At 42.8% G+C, this 21,888-nt stretch overlaps 1 protein-coding gene across 1 annotated transcript; it reads right to left on the bottom strand.

Annotated features, from left to right (window-relative positions):
* Positions 1–3,673: 3,673 nt before the first annotated feature.
* On the bottom strand, positions 3,674–17,834 carry SHCBP1 (SHC binding and spindle associated 1). The gene is made up of 13 exons (XM_015640372.2): positions 17,719–17,834; positions 17,036–17,224; positions 16,269–16,384; positions 15,450–15,658; positions 14,570–14,662; positions 13,617–13,850; positions 13,346–13,511; positions 11,993–12,113; positions 8,932–9,063; positions 7,939–8,057; positions 7,092–7,178; positions 6,546–6,687; positions 3,674–6,322 (listed from the first exon to the last, which is right to left on the bottom strand). Exons 1-13 carry the CDS (start codon positions 17,804–17,806, stop codon positions 6,006–6,008), a joined length of 2,013 nt encoding a protein of 670 aa, XP_015495858.1. The 5' UTR covers positions 17,807–17,834; the 3' UTR covers positions 3,674–6,005.
* Positions 17,835–21,888: the final 4,054 nt, after the last annotated feature.

Here is a 21,888-nt window from a genome sequence, read left to right as displayed (position 1 = left end):
TCCCTACACCTGAGATGCAGCATCAATCTCTTTTCAGCATTTATAACATAGTTTAAACATTGTATGTTACAAAGCAGCACATCTAACAGGAGCACAGCATTTCACCCCCTTACCCCCAGGGTGTGATTAATACACTCCAAAACTCTATTTTCTGATGGATTTGAAAACACTGAAGCAAGAGAGGTTATGATGCTAGTCTGTGTTAATTCTAAGCCCCTTATTAACTCATTTGAAAATAAGGTCTTCCAAAAGAAAGGCAAAAGTAGCACAAAGTAAAAGCATGTACAGCATTCTGGTAAGATATGTCAGTTGTTCTGTGTTCATTTCTTCCTACTTTTGGCTGAAGCATTTCAGAATTTAGAATAGAGAATTATTCATAGCAGGCTAAGCTTTATTTTTAACTCTCCATATAATCTGACATACGGTAATGGATTTAGTATAAATTTAAATCAAACCCTCTTAATGCAAAGTCAGATAAGTTCCCTCTAAAACATTTTGTCTTCAGAAAAGATCACCCTGCTATTTTATTTCTCTGCTCATTTGGTGGCATATCTGGTTTCTAAGGCTTTTATTCTACTGTTCTTTTTCACTTACTGACACACTTCCAGGTCAGAAGCTTACTGGCTATTAATGATCTTTTCTTCTTTACACCACTGGATGAGTTTTTGCCCAATATTTGTAGAGTTGTTGTAGAAATAAAACAATCATTCATTCTTCACTTCAGATGTAGCTTCTAAAACATTTTGCTGGTGTTGTCCAAGACCTGTGTTCTTAAATAATTCAGGTAGTTAATTCTATTGCAATCACATCTTCCAAAAGCAACGTGATAAGGCCAGACTGCAACTGATAATGACCAACAGTGAGTGGAGAGGAAAACAAAACTAGCAATTTTATGCAAAGTTTTGTAGAAACAGCATTACTGCTGTAGCAGAAGTAAGGCATTATGTTCCTGTAAGATAGAGCTCAAATTAAAATGGCTCTCCAACCCATAATGGAATTATACTCTAAAAATTATCCAAGATCACATGAAACAAAATTCAAGGTGGTTTCTGAACTGCTTTCCACATTAGCTGGTCCTGGAATTAGGCTGGGAATAGAAATGGTGGATTTCACCATAACAAAGGGGTCTTATACACATTAATTGGTCTCATCAAGGTTCCTATCACAGCTTTTTATGTGCTACAATGTACATTTATCAGAATGAGGATTTCCTCTGTGCCTTTACTATAATTTCCCCATAACATTCAAGAAGGCTCAGACAAGTTTTCCCGCTTATATAGCAATAGTCACAGAAAATTCTAAAACAGCACTACCAAAATAATTATTGGCTTATTGAAATTACTCTCAGTCAGGGAAGGAACATAAACACAGATGATGTTTAAATTGAAAACTGCAGAGTAACATCCTCAAACAGTAGGAATGATCAAAGTTACCTTACACTGAAATGATGAAATTGATTTTTCATTAGGGGTAAAAATACAAGTACCTCATATACCTAATGGAAAAAACAAAATCAATGTTCATCTGTGTGGGGGTTTCGTCAATTTCTTTATTGATTTGAAAGAAATTACAATTTTAAAAGTCCAAGAGATTAATTTTTGCTGCTTTACTATTCAGCAAACAGCAGAAGTTAGCCTGGTATACGTAGCCAAAAAAACAGAATAAAACTTACCATAATGAAATGTCCATGCATAAATGGACACACTGAAACAACAACTTCGATTTGGATAATTCTCTCTCTGAATTTCATTATTCTAATTAAAATCATCAAGCATCTATCTGCTGTGAGACAATTACAGGCTTGCATTTTCATGTCCAAAAGAAAACAGAAAAGCAATCTTCAGTACATGACACAATGCCAAAAAGAAAAATATGATAACCTATGAAACCTCCCCCAGGAATGGAAATGGAATACAGGACAGACATATCTGAACAGGGAGTACTCGAGGCAGTCGTGGTTTACAGTTTGTTTCCACTAAATCAGGGAGCAGAAGGGAATGACTTCAAAAAAAAGTGGTGAGATGCAAGACAAAGGCTTTCACACCTCCTGTCATCCCATCTCAAGGCCAAAAGGTTTCTGCTGTTTCTCCCTATATTTCAAACAAGTCGAAAAAGAAGAGATTCTTCTGTATTTAAAAACACAAAAGTAATCACAAGCTCTGTCTGCCCTCAAAACACCAACACCCAGAAGCAGGGAGATGATGGCTGCTTTTGTTGTAATTCAAGATTTAATGTTGTAAAACTTTATTTTCTCTGCATGTCTTATCTTGCCTTCTGTGCCACCGTTAGCATCAGGCAGACTTTTGAAACTCAAAGAAAAGGGTAGCACAGTACAAAAGCTGTAGATGTGAGGTGGTCAGGAGCCTGATGCCCAAAAGCCAGGCTGGAAATAAATCCCACAGAGCTGTGTCTATAGAGCAGGTATTTGTTTACTGCAGCACTGCAGGTGAGGGGCATTTCTCCACCTAACTCACCCACCCTTGTCAAGTGCTGGGGTTTATTTACACAGTTTTGCTCAGTGTTCCTGTCACTACAACATCAGCACACACCCCAGGAATTCATTTACATTGTATAAGCCCATGGTTACAGACAATTCTTTTGCCCTGTGCTTGTGCCTCCCCAGCTCAGGGGTCACCAGGGCTCTTTGATGAAGGCTTCCAAAATCTTCTCTGCATCTGAACTTTTCACCTTTGCCTTCAGAGCATGTGCAGTTACAGCGTTCCTTAGTCTGTGTGGTCCTAACCGGCCTAAATTCTTTATTTTGTGGCCAATTTGCTTTACATTTGCCAATTTGTCATTAGTACTATACTTATCTATCTCTGAAACCCAATGAGTTTTTTTTTTCTTCCTTTTTCTTTTTTTTTTGTCTATTCAGCATTAAGTAACTAGTTAACCATTTAGTAGCCATTACACTGTATAGAAAGTTAGTTATATCAGGTTATATAGGTATAAAAAGCTATGATCCCAGTTATATAAGTATAGAAAGTTAAAATTATGCTTGTATTGATATCTGGTTATATAGATATATCAGGTTAGATTGATATCTAATAACTCAAGCTGTATCAGCACCTTGTTACTTTGACCTAAGTTACATAGGCATCACACGAACATGAGTTTGCAGGACCTGGGAACAGCATTAAATGCATATTAAAAGCACTGGTATTACACCCTCAGGTGACTTAAAGAAGCAAGTCATGCATCACTGTGTGGAGAGATGGGATAGAACTGAGTTACAGGCTGTGGGACATGCCTGCAGGAGCAGGTGGTGACACAGAGAGGCACATGGTGACACAGAGAGGCACACGGCAGCACATGGCAGCACACAGAGAAGCACATGGCAGCAGTGTTGCACAAGGCAGCACAGCACTGACAAAGCTTTTGTGTCCCTGGAAGACTGTGTGCGAGGCACTCAGGGCACATGTAGCACCCAGTGAGCAAAAAAATAAAGTGTTTATTAAAAAATAAAATGTGGTGTGCCACCACAGCAGCCATGCCGACCTCTCCTGTACCGCCATCGAGCAAACACAAGGCTCTAACTGTAAGTCTATTTGTGAGAAACAAGGCTCACTCTTTAAATTTTGTTTTACGTTTAATAAGGGATAAAAGGGACAGTACACAGCACTGGGGTGCTTGGCAAACTGCCAGAGGCACCCCAGTTAGCTTAAAACATTACTTTTTCACTACATTGTTTAAATGCATATTCATGAGGATTATACATATTAAAACATTCCTGTGAGTTTACATGTTCCGGGAATTCTTTTGCTTGATTTGACCTTTGACTTGTCTTCTTAAAGTACATGCCATCCTGCAGATGAAATTTGTGTATTTTATTTCTTCACGAGGCTCTGTTCTGTTGGTTGACACTTCTTGATAACCCGAAGGTCAGTAGTAAATCTCTCCTTGCATTTTTCTCTTGGTGTTTATTTTCCTAGTTCTTTACAATGCTACCTTATCATTCAGATACTCCTCAAGTACATTAAAATCAACATTATCTCAGTTATTCTCACTTTTGTCAGTTAGTTATACAAATAAAGGCATTTAACATTACAATGCACAACACATAGTTTCTATTGAAGGTTTTGTGAAAGCCTAAACTATAATATATATCTATCACACTACTACATATATATATGCTACACAAGGCATTGGCTACAAAAGCTGACAGATTATTAATTACAAACTGTACTATATGAAAATTGTGATAATAATTGCAATAGCCAGTGCATTATAGCTAAAGCCAATGACTACACAGTCACTTGTGAGCACAGGGCTCAGCCAGGGGACACAGCTCCGGGCCTGTGGGCACTGAGGAGGTGACCCAGGGAGCCTGGCAGCACCGGCAGTGCTCCCCACAGGATGGGCCCAGCCCCACTGCAAACAGGGCTCCTGTCTGACACTGTGCTGCAGAAAGGAGCTGGCTGGACGGACAGTCCCTTCCTCTGGAGAAGCTGCAGCGTTTGAGCCGTGCTGCGGGCTGGGTGTGTCCCTCCTGCTGCCGGTCCCTGGAACTGTTGTGTGTTTGTTATTCACATGCAGATTCCTGCACAATCTTAGAATATTGCCACAATCCTGGACCCTATCCCAAATATTGCTTTTTTACATACCATGCCATGTTGTGTGAGCATCAGCCATTTCAAAGGTACTCTGACAGCCAAAGACCAGCTTTAACCTGCAGTATTTCTCACCCAAACTGCAGTTGCTTATCAATGAATAGCACTTCTTTATAAACAGCTGTACAGGTGACTCTGTGAGGGCCAAGTATGTGCTAATGTGAAAAATACCTGTGACAAACATGCTTGGTGCTATTAAGCACTCACATTAAACAAGCACACCAAAACTTGAGAAGAGCATTTGAACAAAAGGTCACATTTTTAAAACAAGCCTTTGAAGAAAAGCTCTAAAAGACTGTTTGAGGACTCTCAAGTAAAGTGGTACTTGATTATACTGCTGCTTCCAGGTTTTAATTTTGTGCTGAGAGATTAAGGCCTTATTAGAGTGGGTTAAGACCACCAGGTGATTTACCAACAATTAGGTCCTACTGTGGGAGTGACTCAAGTGCAGTCTGCAGAGCACAAAATGCGTGGGTGTACCTACACAGAGCATGACCCAACCACAGCAACCAGACATGATCAACTACAAACAGGCACAACAAAGCTGCTGGAGGTCCTGGGGGTCCTGGTCCACAGCCAGCACTGTGTCCTTGTAAGGCCAATGGGAGGTGACCCTGCCCTGGTGAGGAGCACCTGGGGTGCTGTGCCCAGCTCTGGGCTCCTCAGTACCGGAGAGAAGAGTTCCTGGAGCAGGGCCAGCTGAGGGTGAAGGGACTGGAACATCTCTCTGCCGAGGAAAGGCTGAGGCAATCGGTCCTGCTCAGCCTCGAGAAGAGACAGCTGAGAAGGGACCTCATCCCTGTCTGTCAGTGTCCAAAGGGAGGGCTCAGAGCATGGCCCAGGCTCTGCTCCGTGGGGCTCAGCAATGGGACAGGAGGAACAGGCAGGAACTGATGCCCAGGAAGTTCCACCTGAACATAAGGGAGAACTTTCCTGTGCAGTGACTGAGCACTGAACACGCTGCCCACGGAGGGTGTGGAGTCTCCCTCCCTGGGAACATTCCACAACAATCCTGTACACAATCCGGTGCCATGAGCTCTGGGATGGCCCTGCTGGAGATGGGAGGTGGGACCAGATGACCCAATGTGGGTCCCCCCAAGCTGACCCATTCTGCCCTTTGGTGATAAAGCTGATTTTATAAACAGAGACAAGAGATTGTCGAGAGCTCAGCCTTAAAATGAAGTGCAGGGAAATAAGTGCTCCGTGTGCATCACAAAGGCAGCTCACCCAGGAGATTTAAGGCATGGAGATGAGACAGAAGAACCAAGTGAGCTTTTAGCTGCAGTCCTTTAATAAGGATTACACTTGGGTAATAAAAGCATAACACCACAGCACAACTCTTGGCATGTGACCTAACCAATAACTGTACAAATCCTACTGCAATGCCAGCAGGAATCAGAAAAAAAAGATACCAAAACTTCCTTTCCCATTCCATTTGAACTGATTGCCCTCAACAGAGACAAACATTTCCTGTGACATTAAATTGTCATCAGCTTCTGTAAATCCCAGTTTACTCAGTCTTTTCTTGTGTATCTGGCTCTTCTTTGCAGAAGTAGCCCCAAGAACATTTGCAATTTCAGAGTTTTCAGTTTGTTCAGAAGTCCCAGCTTGCTTATAAAGCTCCAGCTCATCAGTTACACATCCAGGTTGTTCTTGCCTGGAGTTCTCTGCACAGGCTGTCTCATCACCTGCCTGGGTAGGTTGTGTATTCCCTAAGGCAGGAAATAGAACATCACCAACAGTCATGTAAAGCAGACACATCATTAAAATAATCCTGAAATTAATTTTCCTCAATCTTAACATTGAGGAACTCTTTGGTTAAGTACTTCACGACAGCTGCAAATTTCAAATACAAGTTATGAAGTATCCAATCCAAAAAACTGGGTATACTAGACTTAATAGTTTTTGGAGTTTCTTCTAGGAAAAATAAGGTACCTTTTGTTCCCTGTGCTGAAGCATCCTTCATTTCAGAGGGCATCGCTGGTCTAACCAGGACCACGCCATATCCTTCATTATTGTGGATCATATTATTAACCATGGTTATCTTGGGAGCCTCATAATCCTCATCTAAGAAGTTCTACAAAATGAAAGAAAAATCTAACATGTCACGTACAGCTAAAGGAACACAAAAATCTTCTAGTTTTAGGTAGAATTAGTTCTGTATTAGCAAGAGCAGGATTATTTGCCTACACAGGAGACACTGCGAAAGGCATTTTCTCCTTCTGGCAGATAAGGAATAAAACCAGGTGACTGCTGGAGAGGATAAAGCAAAAATATCACACTGCAAAGCTGCTGCAAGGCTGTCTGTCTGTAAGAGGGGTTTGTCTTTGCAGAACTGGTTCATCCAGCAAGGATGAAGGCAAGCCCAAGGCAAGAGTTCCAGCGTAGCACAGCAGGGTTTAGAGCCAACCCAAACCTAGTGGCACTAATTGTAGCAGTGATTAGCTTTTGGCAAACCAATACCTTGTGACTGGGACTGACCTTGACCAGTATTCCCTCCTTGCAGTGGTGGATCCCATTGTGCAGCAGGGTGCACGCACTTCCTGGATAGATTTCCACACCAGCACCCTACAAGATACAGTTGGTACCAGTTCACAAGTAGTTTAGGCACACTTTTTACCCTACAAGATAGTTCAGGCACATTTACCATTGAATTTGACCACTTCATGGCACATCTTTGTGTTCATCTACCAGTTTGCACAATGCAGAATTGTGTTACCCCTCCAGCTTCAGAGCTTTGTTACCCAGCTCAATCAGTGTTACTCAAGGCAGAGGCCCCACAGCTTGGGGCACCAGTCCATGAAGGCCTGCTGGAGAGCAGCTGAACAGCCTTGCCTTAATTGCTTGTGCTTTAGTCATCCCTCTCCATACCTCAAGCCCCATCATTCTCCAAAATATCCAAATCAGAGTCCATTTTTGTGTTTATCATCCCTCTGCAAGAATCAAAGGCGTCCAAAAAGGGAATTTCACTCGTAGAAATGGAAATGAGAAAACTAGTTATGGGCAGAGAAACCAGAAAATCACTATAAAAGTTCTGTAGGACATGAATCAGCTATGCAGCAATGATTATTTCACAGATGTCCCCTGTTACTGAATCACTTTGCTATCATCACACACAAATCAGTTTGAGACATTTCACTAGATTTGATAAGAGGCTACAAGACCACTGGGACCAATCTTGATTCAGTAACATGTAGCTGTCCAAAATGAATTTGTAAAGGTTCTCTCCAGAGCAACAAAAGCCACCCTGTGACTGACTGGACTATTTCTAAAGAGAAATCTTTATTTTAAATTAGGAAATAAGCCAAAGTTAAGAATGAATGTGTACCTTTGCCCCATAGAGATCTGAGTTTTTCATCAGTAGCTCAGCTGATGTCCTCACTGTTATTCCAGTGGTTTCACACTGTAACACACAATTCTCCAGGGTGGTTTTCCCATGATGGACATCTACATACACAGAAACAATTATTGCTGGATGAACCAGCTCTCCAAAGACAAACCCCTCCTACAGACAGACAGCAGCCTTACAGTAGCTTTGCAGTGTGCTATTTTAATTTTATCCACTTCAGGTTCAATTCACTGATTTGCTCGTGTGGCTTGAAGTCATGCTGTTTCTCTGGTCTAAGCAGGGACACTCCTACAAGGAAGCACTGGTTGGAGATTTGTCTTAGAGATTTAAATTTTTACTCCTTTTTTTTTATGACAGCAATAATTCTTTTCATTACCTTACTAAGAGACTTTTGAAATCAAAGATATTAAATACATGCATACAAGTGTTAATAAACATTTTACCAATGTCTGTTGAGGAAAAATATTAGCATCTTCTGCAAAGGCCACAGCCAATAAACTCCTTGGATACAATTTAGACTTAGTTGAGTGTCAGTTTGAAAGAAATAAAGTTCTACAGCACTCCTACAGCACATGCTGTTCCTCAGTGGAGCACTGGCTGGACTCAGCTACAGCTGAATATTGCCATGGAGGGGACTCTTCTGTGGAAAGAATTGTTTCCTTTTCCAGGCAACCTGACACAGGCTGTGCTGCACTCAGAGTCATGCTGCCTTAACAGCAGCATGATCAACTAAATTATCTTATCCCGGTAGAAGAATAAAGCATAAGAGCCACAATAGCTTGAAAGTACAAACAGAGGTTATTTTGATGTCCACATTATAAGCAAGTTAAAAAAAGAGGGAGAAGATTTGATACATATAGCTTTAGGGCTCCTCTCTACGACATTTTGTTAACTGCAACACTGGGTCCCAGCTTTACTTTTAAGACTAATTATGAAAGAGTCACAAAAAGGTCAAGATGCTTTTACACTTACTTAAAATCCCCTCCACAGCATCATGCTGCACTAACTTCAAATTGGAGATCTTTATATTGGCTCCTGTACAGTCAAAGAAGTTGTCTCCTTTCCCTTGTTTTTCTATCACGACATCATCTGGCAGGCCATAGCCTAAGAAAGGAGATGAAAGATGCAAGCTCAGAGAGTATCTGGTGACAGTGAGGTGCTCAGTACATAACAGACATTTAAATTAATGACAGAAGTTTAAAGCTTGATGTTTTAATACCTTGAATAGGATTTTCAACAAGTGGCCAGGTTACACCTTACATCTCCTCTGTGCCAAGGTACAGGCACTCCAAACTAAGCTCAAGTTACCTTACTTGAATGGTACACAACAAAATGCAGTTATCTGACCAAGTTGAACAAATGGGTAACTGAGCTCACATCTGCCACATTGCCAAAGTTCTCACTCCCAAAAGTTACCAACAGAGCAGGGGGGATTCAGGAATTTAGGACACACAGACATCTCCAACCTGCTCTCAAAGGACAGAAGTTCATTTCAGCAGGCAGAGGTTCCAAAGAACACAGACGGAAAAACAGTCACACTACAACATGAGGGAAAAAAGTGCAAAGGGCTCGATATTGCTTCATTCAGCTTCCCTATTTACATGCAATTTGAGGGAAAATTCAGTGTTCCTGTGTTCCACGGGCTTCCAGATTAATTCAGTTTATAAAGCAGCTTTCACAAGCACATGCCAACATTGATTTACTAAGCCATCCACAGTTGTCAGCATTTAAGCACTTACAGGAAAATTTACGAGCATGTAAAGCTTTTATCGCTTGTCACTGACAAGAATCATGATAAGGAAAGCAATAATGCAACATCCATTAAAGCAGCACGAGTCCTATCATTTTCTGAAAGTACACACAGATAAGAAGTGCCCGAGCAGGATGCCAGCTTTTAACCAAGTACATAAATAAATAAATACTGCCACATGCAAGTAGAAAGGTTAAAAACAAAATGAAAATAAAAACCTTTGAACAAAAGTTGGCAGAAAGTTTTAAAGACAGGCAATTTAATGCAAAGTTAAGTGATTGATACTTCAAGACGTGATATTACCTAGAAATCTTTTCCCACTGCTACTGATTTATGGTCACCCCTGGAGAGGAGGTGGCATGGGGCAGTTCCAGCATGTAAAAAGAGAGCACCACAGGACAGGAAAAGTTTAACTTCTCACCACTACAGAAAGATGGATGTTATTATCCAAAGCAGGAGTTCTAGGAATGACTGTCCTGCAGAGTGCCTGCAGTTTTCTAACTGTGCCTTTAGCTTGCTGTACACTCCACCTCTGAAGCAGCAGCTCTAGAATGAAGATTCACCTGCTGCCCAGTGGTGCTCACTCCCCAGCAGGGCTGTGCCCCTGCCTGAGCCTGAGGGGCTCCACAGCAGCCAAAGGCCACTGTCATCCACTGCCTCTGAGCACAGACAGAAGAGCTGATGCTGCAGGCTCCCAGCCAGCTACGGCACAAGCACAAGGGAAGTTCTTAGGTGCCTTTGCAACACATTTTTGTCAGGCATAGAAGCTACCTTTATCATGACTTCCTGCAACTGCTTTAACCTTATTTAGTTCCTTTAAGGTTTTATTTATTTCTGATTTACTAATCTTCATACTTTCAACCTTAGTACTGACTGCACACTGGCTGGGAAAAAAATAGCAGCTCTACTAAGCAAAGTGACATATCTCTCATGAGTCACCCCTCCATTCCCAAAAAAACCACCAAAGCAGCCAGCTGCTCAGATTAGTGCCACCAAAGTTTGTCTTGATGCTCCTACTTCAAATGTTCCTAGCTGCTCCTACTGCTATAATACCTTATCTAACAGGAGTCCTTATAAGAAGATTAAATACCTGACAAGTACTTGTTATTCAGAGCATGGTTTGTACTAAAATACATATTTATATGCCTTGCTTCTTAAAATAGAGCAGCTCATCCTTTAATGTGTGCTACTGCACCATTTGTATTTCAGTTTCCTCAAAGCTAGAAAAGCAATAAATAGAACCACACACAATTTTAGAACAATGTCATTCTTGAGATAAATAAATCACTTTATCGAGGTCCCTTGTCCTGCAGGTGCCCTGGTTATCACAATGTGTGTCTGTATAAATCAAACACACACAGGAGATGGGCAAGAAAGAAAATTACTCATAAAACAAGAAGGGTGAGAAAAATAAAGTCCAGAACAGCAGGAAATTAAACTCTCAGCCTTCTTCTCGTTAAGAAGCTTTGACAAGATAAAAATGCAACTAAATAAGTATCTGAACAGCTGCAGAAGCCCCAGTGATAAACTGACTATAACACTGCAACAGAGTGTGCCTGCCTAAAGCAAAGAGATACACTGAGAAATCAAGAATGCTGAGGGAGAGACAGCAACATATCCCAGGCAAATCAAAAGTATTTAAAACACAAATATTTTGCAAGAAAAATCCTAAAATCACATCTGGTGTGTCTGGTTCTGCAGAAAAAATGTGTTAATCAAAAGCTCCCTCCTCCACCCATGTGCTTCACACACTGCAGAGCCAGGGTTGGCAGCCCCTGCTCCCCCACCACCAACATGCTCCAAGTGCCATCAGTAAATCCTAACAGCACCTCCTGGCTCCTTCCCCCTGCACTCCCTGAGGCTGTGGGGCTCAGAGGCTGCCCCTGAGGCACATTCAGACACACAGAACAAGCACATTGCTCAAGTACTCCTAGGTTAGTAGAAGCCCCTCAGAATTACGTCTCTGTTTCCACTATTACAACCATCAAGTCCTTAGGTTTCTGTTCAATCCTCTCTATTACCTACATAATCACCATTTATGCAGATAAATAGGAGGAACTGATGAATTTGCTATTAATCAGCAAAATCTGCAGTTTACCTGCACTACAGCTAATGAAACAGCTCACTCCACCCAGCATTAGGCACTGCTCTACAACAGAAACAGGAATGTTTTGAAGAAAAAAGCAAATGCTCCTGATCAACTCTGCAAAGAGTAAATCCTTACACAGAGCTAGTTTAAGACATTTACTTGCTTAAGGACCTTTAGACCAGCAAACCTTCTACCTTCTAGCTCTATTGAATCAGCAATGGAGAACACGCCATCGACAAAATAATGGCCAGGACAGATGATGACTGTGTCTCCTTCGTAACAGGCATTTACAGCTGTCAGCGGATCACGGTGAAACTGCAAAAGACAAAAAAATACAATTAGCTCCCAAAAAATGCTGGAAAAATTGATGTGTTTATGCCTGTAGAGCTTGTTTTCAATTAAATGCTGCTGGTTTTCCTTTAAATAAACCCTCTCAAAGGCACTAATAATACAAAATTTCTACTTTGAATTCAAGAATCATAGCACTCTGCAGACAAAACCAGCCTTAGCACATGACTTTGACATTTGTGTCAGGCTCATTCCCACCCCAGAAGAAAACTGGGGCACACACAGACCAAGGAGCACCTGCACCCCAAAGAAAACTTCACTATGGCCTTGGTTCCAGGCCAACACTTCAATTGTGCCTCAGTGATTTGCCATGAAGAAATAGATGACAGAAGGTAAAGAAAATAAAAACCAAACAAATCAGCAACTAGATCAGTTCTGGTCTGAACACTCGTGTGTTCCTGGTACAAGTCATCCCCAGAGTTCAGATACCACAGTGGTAAATAGCATCCATATGATCCTTTTCCTTGATCAAGAGGCCAGGCTGATATCCTTCACAAACATTACTGAGGGATTCCTTACTGAAGGATGACAAATAGTACAGGAAAAACTACATATTTATTGCTTCCCAGCAAATTCCAGGGTAGGCATAGTAAGAGTACTTTTTCAGTTGCCAAGTCAGAAAATCAGATTTATAGCCTAAAAGTTACTCCAGGACCTTCCATGGTTCCATTTTGGCAATCTGTAATTCATGAATGTGATCAGAATACAGCAAACCATTCCATTTGGGTCCAAGGAATTCAGCCTCTTAACTGCTGAAGTAGCAAGTCTTGTCTCAATTCACTAAACTTGAACATGACTGCTTCTAAAATAAATGTATTTCCTACACAGTACCAAAGCAAGAAAACTATGCTTCTTCCAACTCTAGATTATCAGCAGCATCAAGAGACATGGGCATTCCAAAACTAAATTCAAGCATCATGCCTTACAGTGTTTCATTGTAGAATTATTACAGCTTCATCTCATTTCCTACTCAGAAGAAGCTGCTTGTATAGAGTACTCAACAGGCACAAATTAATTAAAAGGCATTATTTGAATCATCCAATTTTACCACTTATTGTTTACATTACTGTGATTGTTTTTTGAACTGACAAAACAATCCCACCACTGTAGTATCTTGCACTTGGTAAATTAACTTATTCTTCCACATTGTTTCTTGAGAGGAAAAACTATTAGCAGACAGACAATTCCTGCTACTGCACCTGTATTTCTAACTCTTCACAAGATTCTGGGCAGAGTTTGTCCCTTGCCAACAGATGGAGCAGATTTGCTGTCATGGTCCAGGGCACAACATGAATGACCTTGGCACCCGTTGGTCTCAGTCCTTTAGCCTGGAGGCTGCCGTATTTCTGGTAACCAAACACGTACCTGCAACAAGAGCAACAGAGCCAACAGCTCTTCCTTCAGTAATCAAATCCTCTGGTTATGTGATTCCCCTTAGGAGCCTCCTCCCTGCACACACCCACCAGTTACCTCAGCAGAGGATTCTCAATTAGTTTTAGTTTTTGTTTTAAGTGCTCCACTTTGTCGTACAATTTTAGTCCTTCTACCATGGAAACGTTTTCTGCTTCTGAGTCCGAATCATTGCTTGATATGCTGTTCCTCACATTTAAAAACTTTTCATAAAGCTCTTCACACTGGGACAACAAGTTCTGGTAATCAGCTACCAGCCCAGAAGGCACCCGATGTTCCAGGATGTCATAGTGCCTGCAATTCAGAGCAAGGGGTCAGCACATGGCACATTCACAATCCTCAAAGACCAAACATGAGACTGGAGAGAACCTGAGGAGTTCTGCATCAGTACTTGAGTCAAGGTTCTCTGCAGTCCACATCAACATTTTTATTTGAAAGCAGCAAAACCAGAAAATCTGAATAAACATTTTACCTTCTAAACAGCTGCCCACCCACCTTGAAAGATTATCTACAACTGTCAGAAACTCAACCTAAAAAAAGGCATAAACACAGCCATAAAAAAAGGCTAACAATTTAAAAGGTGGTATCTAAGCCTTTATTAGAAAAACTGAGAAAGATTCACACACATTCCTCCTGGAGAATGACCAATTTACAAGTTTTTGTTTACATTCAGCTCTGTTGTAGTTTTTATTTGATGCCCAGAGGTAAAGAATGGTGCATCCCATGCCAGCTTTTATTAGGACTACAACTGGTACCAGTGTGGTACAGGGTGACTATTGCTGGGTTTGGGGCACCATCTGATGGAACACCAAGGCTCAGAAATCAAGTGGCAGCCTCAGTTGTGTTCTCTTTCCATATAAGATTTTGACCAGCAGACAGTGAATGCCATTAGAATAAACTTGCTTTGGTTTACAAGTCAGCAGGAACTTTTTGCACCTAATTGTGTGTGTCATTATTCCCACTTCACTAATTCCAGTGGTTCTGCCTAAGAACAGCAAAGGTGTTGCACTCACAGTCTCAGTCGGGGCTCAACACATCGAACAAAGTAATCAAACTCATCCTCCTCCTCCTCATCCCAGGTCCTCCAGATGCACCGGTAGAAGAACCTTTGGAAGCAAAGTGTTAAATCATACAGAGAGCAGTCAACAGCACTGGAAACACAATGTAACCAATTTGAGAATTCCCCTCAAAGTATCACCTCTCTCTAAATTCAAATTACTGCCCCTTACAGGGCATACACAAAGTCATCTTTCCTGCCTGTTGCTTACCCTAAAGAGTTTTACTTTGTGTGTTTAAACTCAAAATTCATAATAACTTGTGTCCTACTTCCTCAAAAGGGAGTGAACAGCTAAAACCTGGATTTGAAAAGCAAGACTGACACCCTCCAAATTCTGAGGCTTTTTGGTTGTTTGGTTTTGGCCAATCACCCTTCAACTAAGCTTTCTTTTTGACTATGTAGGTCATTCCTCCTATTTTAGCTTTTTTTGTCCAGTCCTACAGCCTAGTTGTAGAGACGTTTCAAACAGAATGTAGTGCCTGAAATAAAAGGAGGTGGAAAAAAGAAAGATGATAAAGAAGATAAAAAAATAGAATTATTGAAGAGACACCAAGAATAAAAAGAAAATTATGGGGAAGAGACAAAATGCAGAAAGAAGAATGGAACAAAAAAATAAAGAAAAATCCACCAAAATGTTATTGAAGAGAAAGAACAGCGTATTAGTCCACAAGTGATACAGTCCAAGGAGCTCTGGGGTGAAAAAGGAGGGGAAAGCAGTCTTCTCAGAGCACCAGCAATCAGATTTACTTTGGAAAGCTTGGCTTGTGGAGCTGCTAGCATTGCCCAAGAATTCAGAACAGGACCCACTGGGTACCAGCAGGGTGCAATTGTCCTACCTGACATGTTCTATGGCTAGTGCTGTCTGGTCAAACTCTCCTGACTCATCATACACAACCCACAGCTCCTGCAGCAGGATCTGATGTTCCTTCAGCTCCAAGAGCTCCTGCATGCACTCCAGGGTAAAGCTGCTGTCCTGGGACTCGCACAGGAACGGTTCACTGAGCTGCACAACTGCCTTCAGGGCCGGGAAATTCACATCAACCACCTGTGGGAACAAACAGCTCCGAAATCCCTCAGAACCACAGATCCAGCTGAGGGAGGGGAACGTGATGTGCCTCAGTCAGGGCCGTGCTGGGTCCCAGCTGACCCCACACAAACCAACACAAATGGCACCGTACAGCCAAGGCCATCTCATCAGCTGAAGTGATAACCCAGAGTTAAGTTCCTCACAACCTCACATCCAAAACTTCACCCAAATCCCTCATAATGCTCAGAACAAGGCCAGTAAGTTGCCTGTCCCCCCCACCTTTTTTTTGTGGTGTTGTTTTTAAAAAATGGCAAAAACAATATCCTCAGACTCAAATCAATACCTCACAATCATTTGGGACTCCTTGGAGGTTCATTTTTCAAAATGTCCAGAGGATACAAACAATCCAAAGATTTCACTGAGCCAGTGAAAGCCATTTTGTCACTAACTGGGCAGAAAAGAGGTGAAGGGCCACAAAGTTTTTCCCTTTTCAATCATGTGATGGAAGTAAAAGTTTGAATATCCAAAGTTTACAACACACTGGACATTGAGAGACTTAGAAAAGTCTGTTAGAGAGGTAAATTATGTTAAGTGAAGACAAATGCCTGAGCAGCAGTGATCCACTCACCCCGACAAGGACCTCAAACACATCAGTGCGCCAGATCGCCTGCCAGCCAGAGGGCTCAAGGACCTTCTCCAGGTACTCAGCTATGAAACGCTTCACCTCAGAAGCTTTGCAGTCAGCTACAAAGAAATTGAAGATGTTACATTTAAGCAAGGAATGGAAGAAAAGTCCTCCAGATGACTGGAAAATGAAAGTCAACACAATTGAAATGTTCCTCTACCACCTCTAAAGTGGGACTTTGTTTTGTTATGCTCATAACCATCAGCATTTTTGCTGGTTTGTGCTCCTCTTAAAGACATCCAGAATTCAACCTTCCAGACACTGAAGGTATCAGTGCCAATGGTATTAAACACATAACCTGTGCCTTATCTTAAACAGATTTACAATACACAAAAAAAAAACATAGGAAAACCTGCTAAAACAAGGCACAGAATCCACTGGTTACTAAGAGTTCTGCCCTTCCATCATTCACATTTTATTTACTTATATCAAAATTACTGCCTCCTGGTCCACCAGCTAGAGCAGCTGAGGTTACACCATTAAGTGATGACAGAAAACTGGATTTTTTCCACTCCCCATTATTACAAGCATCTCACAGCTTATACATATTTAATATATATATGTACATAATTTATATAATATATATGTATATGTGTATATAATATATATGTATATAATATACACAATTAATTCCACTTAAACTGAATTGTTTAAAATCACTACAAGCAAACTAACATGCCCTTATTTTCCTATGAAAAAAAATTACTTACCCAAAATGTAATCCTGGTAAGCTCTGAATCGCTCGTAAAACAAAAGATGATTGGTATGAAAAATATCTGGGAAAAGCACGTTCCCGTCTGGCACAGTCCTTCCCAAAGTAGTCCCTGGTTTGTCACGACTGCCATAGTCACTCCAGGAGTCAGCACTCCAATCGCTCTCGGCATCTTCCCGCTGCACACCTGGGAAGAGGAGCAGGAGTAAAGCAAACCCCACAAATTGTCACTTCAACCACTCACTCGCTCCTCTACTCCCAAAGAGCTCCTGTTCAGCCCTAGGTGTATCATGAACCTGCCTTCTACGGCACATCTTCATTTACCCTTGGTGAAGCGTTTCCAACACACATACGGTCCTGGACGCCCATTTCAGCGCCCGGGGTAAGCACCGAGAAACGCAACAGAATGTCACGATTAAAAGGAAAAAAAATAAATAAAAACACATATTTTAGCGTTGATTTCCAGAGCCATCCCTACCGTGCCCTCGTTTCCAGCCCAGTGCCCACGCCCCGAGCCGGGTGGCGGCTGCGAGGGCCGTCCTGCCAAGCGGGGGACCCGAAGGGCGGCGGAGCAGCACGGCCTGACCTGGCCGCCCCTCGCGCCCACACCGTCCGGCTGCATCCCCCGGGCACGGGGCTGCCCTGCCCTCCCGGCTCCCCGCAGACACACGCGGCCCGTACCCTCGGCCTGCTCGGCGCGGTCCCGCGGGCCGGCGCTCGGCGAGTCCCGGCCATCCTCCCGCGGTCCCGGCGGCCGCAGCTCCGCCATTCCGCCCGCTCGGCTTCGAACCGCCCGGGCTCTGCCGTGCGTCCTCATTGGCTCCCGGCAGGCAGCGCTCCGCTCTGATTGGCTGCCGGCAGCGGCGGCCGTTTGCGCGCGGGGCCCTCCGCGGCCGCCCCTGGCCCCGTGTGGGGCGCGGCCCGATCTGGGGGGGCCGGAACCTCCGGAACCTCCGGAACCTCCACATCCTCCACATCCCGAACCTCCGGCACATCCCGAACCTCGGGAACATCCTGAACCGCTGCGCGTCCGGCAGGCAATGGGCCGCCCTGCCGGTGGGGACCGGCGTTCCGCGCACAGCCTGGCGGCCGGGGATGCTGCCATCCCTGCCGAGAGCGGAGCACAGCGCCCGGAGAGAAGGAGCGGCCAAGCCGCAAAAAATGTAAAAGCACCCTCAACAAAAAAAGGCGAAAAAAAAATCAACAGCAAATAAACGGACTAACACCCCAGCCCACGACTAACAGAAGGGAATTCTCTGGAGCGCCGGGCAGCCCCGCTTTGCTCCCAGCCCTGGCCGGTTCGTACACAGAAATCACCGGATCAAAATGTGAAACACGGTTCTGTTTCATGGCCCAGCGCTTCTCCTGAGCCCTCAACGTGTGTTTGGCGCTGCGACGATAAGGGCCGACGGGGATTAAAGCCAAAGCAATTGCTCCGGAACAGCAGCGGCCAGGAGAGGGCTGCCTTGGATCTCGGAGCAGGCGGTGGAGCCGCTCCGCTCAGCAGCTCCGCTCGGCTCCGCGGCACCGCACAGCTCACACCGCACCGACAGCCCCGGACAGCCGACACCACACACGGGCTTCCCTTAGACCCGCTGAAACCAAGCCTTGCCCATCGTAACCGCAAGAATGGCCTAGTCCCCAAGAGTTTCTGTCGAACGCTGTCAGAATTTAACATTATAGTGGGCGTTTAATCGTACGCATATAGCTGTCATCTATCACAATTAGTTACAAAATTACAGTTAAACATCTCAATCCCTCCCAAAAGCTTATTGGCAAGGTCCAATCCCTCCCAAAAGCTTATAGGCTTTCAGAGGGAAGCGTGTTTGTAAATAAAGTGTCTTTAAATTGGCACGTTTTAAGTGGAGGGAGGGGATGCCACCCAGTGGGATTTTCACAGGTTGAAAGGGGCCTCTTGGCCAACCTCAGGCATCTGAAGGAAGCCAAGTGCAAGGTTCTGCACAGGTACAGGCTGGGCAGAGAATGGACTGACACTGTTCCTGTGGAGAAAGACTTGGCGTCGGTGGATGAGTAACTATATAACCATAAAGTTATGGCTATGGAGGTTCCCATATTTGTTTTGATTCTTTTTCCTCTAAATAGGTACAGTGAATTTAGGGACTCCTCAGGGCTCACATGGGAAGATCAGTTCTTTCTCACTAAGGTGAAACACTGGCACAGCACTGAGATCAGGACAAGCCATTTAACCCTATTTGTTTTGTTTACAAAATAGCTGGAGGTAGGTAGATCGTGTTCCATTATGTAAAACTTTCCTGCTTTTCAGTTAATTACCCCAAATCCTTGTAAAAGAGCTGTTTTACTTCAAAGAAACACGGCCCTGGCAGTTGATTTCCAGAGCCAGTGATTGCTGCTGCGTCATGGATATATTAAGCTCCATTTAGTCAAAAAACTCCTCTGCAGTTGGTTTCCTTCCCCTCATACTGGACACAGAAACAGTCCTCTTATTGTTGGAAACCTTCCAATTTCAGCTTGCGTGTGCATGCAGAGTGCAGACCATCAGTTATTTTCTTGTACTCAAACAGTTCTTTTTCTCCCTACAGTGTTTATCCATTCAATTTATTATTAAGAATGAATTAGTGCTTTCCTGAACCTCAACTGGCAAGTCACAGTCCCCTTTGGCACAGCACACTTTCCATTTACCTCACTTTTTCCCAAGCTGATTTTTTCTCTTGTGTAAGACTGACCAGGTGTGTGTGTGAAGTTCAGAGGAGTGGCAGTGTTTTATTTGGAACATTGACACTCCTGAGATTGAGAGGAGGAAGACAAAGTGACCGCCCTCACACTCTGTTCTCAGCTCTCACACTTTTGAATTAAATCTCACTGCTGTTGCTCCAGTGAATGAGATGAATCACTAAGATGTTTCTAAAACTCCCAGCCTTATCTTAGGTCCCAAATAGATTTTTTCACCTGCTGTTTCCCTTGAAATACTAAAACAGTGAGGGGTGCTCATATGCAGAACTCTGTCTTTTGAAATCTGAAATAGGCCTCCACTTCAAAACTTGATAAAGTGAATAGAGTTTGAAAATCACAGAAGGTTAATTAATTTAATTAATTGCTTTACAGAAATGCAAGTTCAATTCCATAAACCTAAGGAAATGCAGAGAGGAACTAGTTTCTTACTACTATAAGACAATTTATTGCCTTTTGGTATTTCAGTAATTTTAACTGAAGAAACACAATGATAAAACAGACCCCACGTGTGGGATTTGTCTCATCTGGGTGTCCCAGACATCAGATCAGAGCAGTCAGATCACAGATTCCTAATGCAGGTACCACAAAGGCATCAGTGAGGCTGTGGTGGCTCAAAGCCTGGTGGTAACACACCCCACTGGGCAAGAGCAGCCTCAGCTCTCCACGGTGCAGCTCTGCTGGCTTCAGTTATTCCAGGTAAGAACATGCAGCCATCAGGACCAGGATATCCCTGCCTTCCATATGTGGGCTTATGAAAAAACCCACCCATCTACAGGAGTATATGTAGGATAACCAACTCACTTGGTTACTCTCAACCACACCTTCATTGCACCACTGATCTCACTGGAGCGACGTCTGTTCAAGCCAAATGAAACTTTGATCCAGAGTTAAAAACCTGAAGAAGAATAGTAGTGCTTTAGCCAGTGTTCTTATTATCTAAAATAAAAAAAAAATCACTTCATTCTAATTTACTGCTGGTACTAATTCTCTTTTGTGGACAAATATATACCTCATTTGAGAGTACAGAGTATTTCTGCTTTAAGATGTCTTAAAATAGTGTCTTCTTAACCATGTCTCAGTACAAAGCAACCTTAAACTACAACTCAAATCGAAGGATCAAATTATTTAATTACACGCAATGAAAAAAATTTTAGTTAATATAAGGCTTGCAAGTCAGCAAATGTCTATTAAATGTGGGGAATAAACAGCTGAGCCAAGCCAGCAGAGATGTGACAGCAATGGGAAAGAAACAAGTATGCACAAAAGAAAAAAAATTTAAAAAGAGAGTGCTACATAAGACAGTAGAACATTCCTGTGTACCTCTCTTGTTTTGGCACACATTTTCTTCGTTGCCATGGCAATCACTGGAGTCTTTCTAGGCGTCCATTTCTGCACTGTAAAATGCAGATAATATTTTTTACTGCATATGTTTCAGTAATGCATTTTCAAACCACTTCTGTGGCAGCGGATGGATGGTGTCACATAAATGCAGATTGCTGTTAATTAGTGGGCTTATTACAGATTGGGTTAGATAACTGGTGTTCTTTGACAGGTATCTCTTCAGTCTTTAGATGTTCTTTTGTAGCAGTATAAACTTAAACCAGTATAAACATAAATGCATTGATTCTTACCAGGAAAGCAATTGAATTTTTCAAACCTGTTCTCAATTCTTTTCAGAATCTTTTCAATATTGGCTTCTTCAGGAGCATACTGGCTGGCTTTAGGATTGTTCTAACGGCCACTTTATGTTTAAAAAAAAAAAAAATAACAGCATTGTTTATTTGAATTTTCATGTTTATAGACCATTCTTCCCTTGCAATTCACTTTACTGCTTCCAAAATTCTTACTGCTTTGCCTGCTGGGCGTTGTGTTTTTCTTAACCACAAACATGCCTGGCACAGCCAACCACTAAATTTTCAGAAATGTAAGTTTTAGGAGACTGACCTCACAAACTGAAAGAGCCAGTTTTGTTTTGTTATGCCTCAAGAATGGTTGTCAGAGGCACATGGGGAAGAAAGGGTGCATGTGTGCCATGTCCAGGAGGCACCAAGGAGAAGCAAAGCCTTGTCTCTGGGGAGGCTTTGCCCGACAGCCAGTTCAGGTCTTGCATGGGCCAGACAGTCAGCAGGGAACCCCAGA

Source organism: Parus major, chromosome 11 (assembly GCF_001522545.3).
Source record: "Parus major isolate Abel chromosome 11, Parus_major1.1, whole genome shotgun sequence".
In the NCBI taxonomy this organism is placed as follows: Eukaryota; Metazoa; Chordata; class Aves; order Passeriformes; family Paridae; genus Parus; species Parus major.
Note: the sequence above shows the minus strand (reverse complement) of the source record. Positions and strands in the feature narration are given on the sequence as shown.